Genomic DNA, 9,467 nt, shown 5'->3' on the forward strand with positions numbered 1-9,467 from the left:
ATAGGTATTAAACTCACGTTGATTTCCTAAGAAAGCTGCTCCTGATGCAGTCTTGTAGCGGGAGGGGGGTAGGGTTGACAAGATCAAATGGCGAGATCAATGGCGAAGGGAACGGTTTGATTAGGTGCAAAGATTAACGTGATATAATTGCATATGTAACTATGATTACGGGCGAATTTTACGTCAGGGTTCCCTCCTACTAAGAATTCTCAATTGGGTACGTGGTTACCTCTACAGGGAAAGAATCTCGGGATTGTTTGGTCACCACGAAGCTCTCCAACCCTACCCCGCCGCTGTCTACGGCCCTGACATACTACTCCACAGTAGGACGGCTTTGTTTAATTAGGACGGTCTTCATAAATAATATGGCAAAATCACTAAACAACATAACCACCTAAGGCAAGATTTTACTCCCCTTCAGCTATTCTAAAAAGGCTGCAATTAACGTTTAAAAAAGTAGTGGATAAAATAACTAAGGTTAATATATTAAATTCTTTATGCATAAAAGATTCACTTCATTTGATCAAGTGTAGATAGCTCTAAAAGTGGTACTGATAGGATACGTAGCCGAGTTAAGGGTAATCAAGTTCTGAGGTTTTGGCAATGTAAGATTGTGATCTCGTACCCGCCAGGATCTGGGCGATTGTGGGAGCCACATATTCTTCCTTCATAGGGATTTATCGCGGAATAAATAGCCAGAATTTTAACAATGTGACAGGCAAAAAACCTGCCGTGCTGCGCCGCAGAAGGGACCACTCAGAAACTTCTGCTTTGCGTTTGAATTCTCTTCCTGGAGCTAGCTGAACTTGCCTTGTGAGGAAGGATCTGGAAGAGTTCCTTTTTTGGGTTGTTTGCGTAGCAATCACTTATTAATTGCTACACATATAGGCCTATATTAAAGGCTTATATTTGTCGCGGTTAGAACTTCAATCATCGTTCAGTTCATCACCTTGACCTTTACCTCGACTGAAGATGCGTACCTCTGCCAGCCATCGCTAGTTAAAGCCCAACCGCTATGAACTGTGTAACGACTGAAGGAAACACGTCTAAGGGAACGCATATGAGTGAAAGCAGGCCCGTCCTCATATCCTTAAGGATGCCGTCCAGCTTTATGGTTGTCATCCGCTTGAGTCTCTTCTCGCTGCGGTAAAAAAGAATGACCACGGCATGTCCCTCGGCGGCCCTGGGTAGTATGCCTTACATCATCCAATAATCATACAGTCGTCATCGAAATATCGGTACAGTGATCACCGAAATATCGTGAACTCGCTAAGAGCCACGACGGCGCGCACCCCATCATCAAAACAATATACCCTCCATAGCTCTACTAATAAGCTCCAATTTATAAGAGCTTTTTAATAGCTTTACTTTAAGGCCATAAAATAAGGTTATATTTATATAATTCGAAGCTAAATTGGTAAATCTATAGGGGGTGCTTTACTAAGGCTATAAAACTTAGTGTTGACTAAGCCGCACGTGACACTAATACCCTCCGTCGTATCTACGGCGTCACCTATAGCTAAGCTGTAAATATATTCGAATATCTTACCTCTACTAATCGAGCCGCTAATGCGCACGTACTCTTAGGCTAGCTATACGCCTATATATTTACCTATACGGTAGGGTTACTTATCCGCTCGCTAAGCGGCTAGTAGGTATATACTTTCTCTACCTCTCCTCTCTAGTCTATGTCTACATATAAATAAAAAACCCCTAGGGCGGCTTCTATAATACTAGTAGCGTTCTATTTTAAAAACAACGTTAATTAGTTGCGTAGAAATTAACGTTATAAATAATACTAAACTACGTCTGCACGGCCTTTTGGTAGGGGAAGTTTTGGTATTTTTGCTGTTTAAGGGAAAGTAGGGCCGTGCAGACGTGGCTGCGCTAACCACCGGAATTGACGGGATGTATTGCAATTAGGTTGCACCAGATGCGGGGTAATGAGGGGTCGGCGAAGCGGAAGCTCTGACCTTTTTTTTCATGCCCGCCTCCATCACTCTTATAGCTCTTTACCAATATAGTGGACCTTCTGCAGCTCGGCTTAAAACCTACAAACATCACTCGGAGGTATTGGTCTGCCACGCAACATTATCGGTGCAATGGCGGCCGCTCCTAAAAATATCCTTATTTTCGGAGCCACCGGCATAATAGGAATCTACGTTACTCGGGCTCTTCTCAGTGCCAAAGCTTCCTTCGGCCGTATTGCCGCCTTTACTTCATCAAATACCACTGAAAGCAAAAAACACATTATTCAAAGTGTAGAAAAACAGGGATTAGAAGTTATCATTGGGGATATTTGCAAGGAGGAAGATATTATCAATGCATACAAAGGCACTTAATCACTCCACAATATGTCTTTCGCTCATTCCGCTAATACTCCACGCTTAAGGATTTGACACTGTAGTCAGCGCTCTTGGCAGAAACGCTATTGATCTTCAAATCAACCTTATTCGCCTCGCTGAAGCTTCCAGCTCGATTCTCCACTTTTTCCCTTCGGAATATGGCACTGATATTGAATATAGTCCAGAATCTGCCATTGAGAAACCACACCAGCAGAAGCTGAAAGTGCGCAAATATATATCTTCGTCGGTTAAGCGCCTGGACTATACTTATCTTGTCACCGGCCCTTACGCCGACATGTATATTGCAAAATCTCCGGGCGGATCAGATATGGGAACCTTCGATGTAAAAGCGAAGAAAGCAGTGCTCTTGGGTGACGCGGATGGAAAGATAAGCTTTACTACTATGTCCGAGTAAGTTATGATTTCTTTCCAGTATTAATTCAACATTGATGTGCTCATCCCATAACCCTCAGCGTGGGCACACTCCTCGTCGCCGCTCTCAAACAACCGGATGTCGCGCGTAACCGAGCACTGAAGGTCAACTCCTTCACCACTACACCAAATGCAATAGTGGCAGAATTTGAGAGACAGACGGGAGAGAAATGGGATGTCTCACATATTCCTCTAGCAAAGCTCAAAGACTTGGAGAAGGAAGCATGGGAGGAGCAGGTACCTTGGGCAACGGTCTTCACACTAAGACGTATTTGGGCAGAGGGTGGAACTCTGTACGAGAAGAGGGATAACGGGGATATTGGGGTGAGAGACGAAGATATGGAAACTTTGGAGATGGTTGTGAAAAGAGCTATTGCTCAACAGACCTAATGTAAACTTGTAGAAAGAACGCCGTTACTATAATCGGTAAAGCCGTAGAGAAATTAGACACCATTTCTAGAAGCAAAAGCCTCTCGCCTAGCCAGGTATCCTTTACCCCTAATTATTGAGATCTAAGATAGAATAAAATATATATAAATCTTCTTAAAAATGAACCCAAGATAGGCGTATTACCAGATTAAGATTAAAGAGAATAATAAATAGAAAGCGGTATTTAGATCCAAAGAGAGATTGTATAAACTATTAGTTATATAATTTAGGCTAGTTAATATACCTATGTTATTTTAGAAAAGAATTAATAGTAATATTAGGAGAATACTTAGACGATTTTATTATAGTATACTAAGGTAATATTACTATCTATACTAATAGTAAAGAAGAATACTATTAGTATATCAAATAGAGATTATAGAGATTAAGAAAAGAAAAGAAACTAATAGTAATTAAAAAACGCGAAATTTTTATAGTAAAGACTAAGTTTATAGGATTTACTATAGAACTAAAAAAGCTTAATATAGACTTAAAGAAGAGTAAGGCTATGGTTTATTAGTGTTAGTTATATAGGGTGACTCACCAATAACGACTACTCGAGTAGGGCTATAGTGATGTTGGTTAATAAAGCTTATTCATTAGAATGAGGAAGGGCGAGGAGCCTAAGACTCCTTGTAACGGAACCTTGTAGCAGGAACTACGGTAGGCTCGTTAATAGGCTAGGTGTGTAGGAAATGCAAAGACAGTAGTCAACAACGTAATAACAACTAGTGGAGTGGTTGCCCAATAGATTAACTCTAATTATATTCTGAGAATCACTATAAGGAAGGAACTATTTAGGTAGGGACTAAGGGTCCTTAAATACACAACCGTACTCTTATAAAATCCTTTTTATATATAATATATGTTTTATATATAAGGTATATAAGTCCCTCTTATACCTCTTATTTAATATATAACATATTATATAACCTTAGTTACTATTCCTCATCATATAGTTCTATCGGCTCTATTTTAGACCGTACTTATATTAACTAACTAGCTTCTTCTATCTCTTCTCTAAGTAGTTATAGTATTATACTTAAAGCGTCTATAACATTATCTCCCTCCTCTCTATCTTTATCCTTAAAGATCCCTAATATCTTTAAGTTATTTACTAGAGGTATAATATCTATTTAATTAATTTGGTTAATATTATTACTTATTATACCTAAAGCAATTTCTTCTTTATACGCCTAATGTCGTGCTCGCACTATTACTGCGATATTATCTCTTAGTAAGATTATACTATCTCCATATTCTTATTGTTTAAAAAAGGAGCTAGTCTATATTGCGTTAGCAAGTCCATCTTTATAATAACCGTCCTTTTATTTAAAGTGCACTAAAGCAAATATTTATTCGTCCTATAATATTTACTCTACCTTTAATACTAAATATACGCGACCTATTACTCTTAATAGTCGTCTAGTTCCCTAATTAATTTATCTTAGGGTTTTATATTTAATCTACTACTATATAGCTAGATAGTAAACTATTTTAAGCCCTTACTAAGTTAGAATGTTCTTATAACACGGAATAGAAGGCCTTAGATACTTAAATCGCGGCGTCTACTTAGTTGCTTCGTCTTAAGAAAGTTTATAAGAAGGTTTATTTTAAGGAGTAAAAACTTATAAAATAAGGTCTATAGGAACTTAGTAATAAAAGAACGGATTCTCCTCTAATAGAGAAGGAAATAGATCTAAGTAGTTTAGCAACTGCTCTTCTTAGGTCCCCCTTAAGTGACTTATTCTTTAGCGATCTTTTTTTATTAATGCTATTTAACCTAATTTCTTCTAATACTCCTATACCTTTCTTATAGCGTTCTTTAAATTTTTTATTAGTTTTTAAGTAGTCTTAGTATAGCCTATCCACTTAACCTTATACTATATTTTACCCTTAATATCCTTATAACTAATAATCTTTAAAATTTACTATTCCTCTTCTTCCTATCCTCTATATATGTCTGCTTTATAGACCAGTGGCTTAATATTTCCGTATACTAGCTCTAGCATCGCGATATACTATATAGGGTAGATCTTTATTTTAGCTAGTAGGTTTAACTTAAATATAACTAGTAAAATCCTTTATATAATTTTAAAAGGTCCTAGTCTAACATAGTTTAATTTTTTGCTTAGTCGTTAACTCTTAAAATTTTTATATAATAGCTATACTTTATCTCCCTCCTTAAGATCTAGTCCCTTAGATCTCTTAGCATTATAGTACTTTTTTATTCTCTCTTATACTTTCTTTACTAATTCTATAAGGTCTATATAAAGATTTATTAACGTCTTTATTCTTTCTTTAGCTCTACTACTTGTTTTCTTTACTTATTATAGTAATAATGATATTCTTAGCTTATATCCATAATTTGCCTTAAATAGTAATATGCCTATTTCCTCTTAGGGTGTTATATTATATATAAACTATATAACTAGTAATAGCGATACCTAATTGTTTTATGCATAATTAATATAATACCTTAGATACTGTTTTAGCGTCTAATTTAATCTTTCTATTTAACTATCTATCTATAAATAATATATAGTGGAAGTTGCTACTTAAACCCTTTACTCTATTAAGAACACTTCCTAAAATGCTACTATAAATCTTAAATCTTTATCCGATATGATCTTGCTTAGTACTCCATATCTTATAAATACTTCTTTAACGTAGATTCTAGCGACATCCTCCGCTAATATTTCTTCTATATATGCTATAAAGTATCCCCACTTTATAAGCTTATCTACCATTACTAGGATTATATTATAATCTTATCCGGTAATAGGGTCTCTTAACTTTAGTAGCTTAATAATAAAGTCCTATAATATAACCTCCTATAGTCTTTCTAGTATTTTAATAGGTTGTAGCCCTCTATATGGCTTATGCCTTATTAGTTTATTCCTTTAGCAATCTAGACATTCTTTTATTACTTTTCTTATAATATTCTAAATTCCGTCGATAATATACTCCTCTTAGAGTTATAACACTAAGCCTATAGCTCTATTATGTCCTTAAGTTAATCCTCTATAAAACTCTTCTATAAATTACTTAGCTATGCTTTTTAGGATATACTTTACTTCTTAATTTTCGTATATATCCGTCTATAGATCTTCTAGCTATACTTTTAGAATTCTTTATACCTAAAAGCTTTCCGGTATCTTATAGACTTCTCCTAGTTTTTCCTAAGTTATTATAATCTTTAGATAATTATACCTAATTAATCTATCTATGTCTTTTTACAGTAAAGCCCCTAATGGCTTCTTATTGTTTTATAGTTTAGCTTTTTAACTTAGAGTATCTGCTTACGTGTTATCTATACCCTTAGTATACTAAATCTTAAAATAGTATTTTGTAAGCATCTCTGCCTATCTAACCTATCTTTAGTTAAGTTCCTTTGTTATTAGGAATCCTATTAGGTTCTTATAATCTATTTTAACTATAAATAGTTTCTCTATACCTTATAAGAATACTCTCTATTTCTTTAGTACTATAACTATACCTAATAACTCTTTATTATAGATGTTATAATTTAACTCTAGTAGTGTTATCTTTTAACTATAGTATGCCACTAGGTGTTATCCGTCTGGATGCTTTTATATAAAGTATACCCCTAGTATAAAGTCTAATATATCTATTTCTATAACTATTTCTAGTCCTAGTTAATAGATCTTAAGAACTAGTTCCTAGGTAAATAATCCCTTAACTTTCTTAAATAGTATTTACTATTCCTTCCCCCATATTTATAGTTCTTCTTTCTTTATTAACCGCGTAAACGGTTTAATGTCCTTTAACTATTACGCTATAAACCTCCTATAATAATTACAAAACCCTAGGAACGATCTTAACTGCGTAACGTTCTCTAGTTCTTACTAATTTACTATAGCCTTAATCTTCTTTAGATCTATGCTAAGTTAGCCTAGTTTAATAATAAATTTAACAAAATTGGTCTTCCTTATAAAGAACTCGCATTTCTTAATTGCTACTAGTATTTGTTCTTCTTATAGTCTCTTTAAAACCCATTTAACGTGTTCCCCGTGTTCTTCCTTAGTTATTAAGTAGATAATAATATTATTAAGGTATACTATAATAAATTCATCTAAGTATTCTCCTAATATATTGTTAATACGCTTTTAGAATATTGCTAGTACGTTTATAAGCCCGAATTATATAACTAATAGTTTATATAGTCCTTCCTTTAACCTAAAGGCTGCCTTCTACTTATTGCCCTCTTTAATTCTAATCTAATAGTACGCCTATCTTAGATCTATTTTTGTAAAAATTTGCGTATTACCTATCCTATCTTAGATTTTGCTAATTAAGGGTAAAAGATACCTATCCTTTCTAGTAATGCTATTTAACTATCTATAGTTAATACATAGCCTTAGTTTGCTATTCTTTTTTAGTACGAATAGTACTAGATAACCTATTAATAACTGCGATAGTCTAATGTATCTCTTTTATAAGTTCTCTTGGATAAACTCTTTTAGTACTCTACCTTCTTCTTTAGTAAGCTTGTAGATTAAAAAGAACCTTAGACTTATTCCTAGTTCTAATTCTATTTTATAGTCCTATGCTATATACTCTAATAGCTTTTTACTTTCTGGTGACTATAGTTTCTTGCTATACTTATAGTATCTTTTTGGTATATAGCTTAGCCCTTTTTTTGTTTCTTCGTAGGTCGCTCCTACTTAGTACTATACTAACTTAGCTTATTATCGCATCTTATGGCGTTAAGTATCCCTAATATTGACCTAACCTATAATCTAATTAATCTTTAGATTATATTCCTGTAACTAAGGCATTCCTAGTACTGCCTTATTATTCCCTAATAGTAATATATCAAAAAACATCTCAATTTATCTTCCCTTAATAGTTAGCTAAATAGGTCCTATTTTAAGATTAATAATGCCTCCTCTATAGGCTATCGGATCTCCTAAAATTGTTACTAATAGGTAAGGACGTTCCTTCTGCCTATATGGTAACCCTATTTTTTTTAACTGCTACTAGTAAGATATAGTTCCTTATTACTCCACTATCTATTAATGCCTTAAATTGTTAATCTTGCTATTTAACTTATAAATTTAGGTGTTGTCCTTAAATTCCTTTAAGGGTCTAAGGCTCTACTACTGGTTCCCTCTAGTTCTATAGGCCTCTGCTTTTCCTAACTATTAGCTACTAGATCCTATTTATACTTAGTCTAACTTAGGCTAATACTTAGTTCGCTTTTTATCTTTAATATGCTATAGATAGGTATTTTCTAGATATTCCCACTATTGCTATTTATTTAGGCATTCTTCTGTAAGGAATCTTCCTGGTTAAAGTATTAAGTCCCCTTGTTCTTAAACTTCTACTAGGTGCCAACTATATATATACTTAGCGTTTTAATACTTCGCCTCGTCTGTTATCCAATATATCCTTATTAAATACTTCCGATTTTTTTCTTTTAGTGCTCTATATATATTGCACATATTATCCACATATACTATCTATCCCTTAACCCATTGATTTGGGTCCTACGGTTATCGATAAGGGACCAGCCAATCGGAGAACCTGGTTTAATGCAGGTGCCCAGTCAAATCCAGTAGCGAATTCTTTAAGGACCCCAACGGGTTAAGGGATAATAGTGTATAATATGCTTAGTGTCTTAGGTCAACTCTCGGTTTATCTTCCTCCTTAAATTTAAACCTTTCTTATATTAATCTAAGCGTTATAACTTTGTTTATAGGTACTAAGATTCGTCTTTTACTTCTCTAGTCCTCTAATTACTTCTCTAGATCTTTTAACATTATAATTAAGGCTCCCTTAATATAAGTTATAGCCTTCTCTATAATTGGGTAGTCTTAGATAACTTTTTCGTCTAGCTATATATAGAAATCTTCCTACTTGTCATTATATTATTGCCTATACTACTTTTAGTACAGCTATTTAAGTGTATACGGCTTATCCGTAAGGAAATATCTCTTTATTACTATATAATTCTATATAGGATATATATTAGAGCCGCAACAGCAGCGAAACCAGCCCAAAAACCACTTAATAAAGTAACCCGATATCGGAATCCTATTCCCCGCACCGAGAAACCCTATAAAACCACGCCACCCCCCATCTAGAGCATAGGGGACGATGGAGGGGCGCAGGCTCCCCGCCGGAGTCGCGAGAGTCGCGACGCGCGGGAGCCGAACTATGAACCAGGTAGGCAATAACGCGAAAAGGACAGCTGCCAGCAATGGTAAAAACTAAAGGAAATACTTAAACAAATTA

The 9,467-nt window shown here is 34.8% G+C and overlaps 1 protein-coding gene across 1 annotated transcript; it reads left to right on the forward strand.

Annotated features, from left to right (window-relative positions):
- Positions 1-2,024: 2,024 nt before the first annotated feature.
- Positions 2,025-3,254, forward strand: K441DRAFT_657760 (isoflavone reductase family protein). Its single transcript, XM_067648238.1, has 3 exons — positions 2,025-2,334; positions 2,393-2,756; positions 2,819-3,254. Exons 1-3 carry the CDS (start codon positions 2,103-2,105, stop codon positions 3,165-3,167), a joined length of 945 nt encoding a protein of 314 aa, XP_067505816.1. The 5' UTR covers positions 2,025-2,102; the 3' UTR covers positions 3,168-3,254.
- Positions 3,255-9,467: the final 6,213 nt, after the last annotated feature.

Source organism: Cenococcum geophilum (genome assembly GCF_001692895.1).
Source record: "Cenococcum geophilum 1.58 unplaced genomic scaffold K441scaffold_14, whole genome shotgun sequence".
NCBI lineage: Eukaryota > Fungi > Ascomycota > Dothideomycetes > Gloniales > Gloniaceae > Cenococcum > Cenococcum geophilum.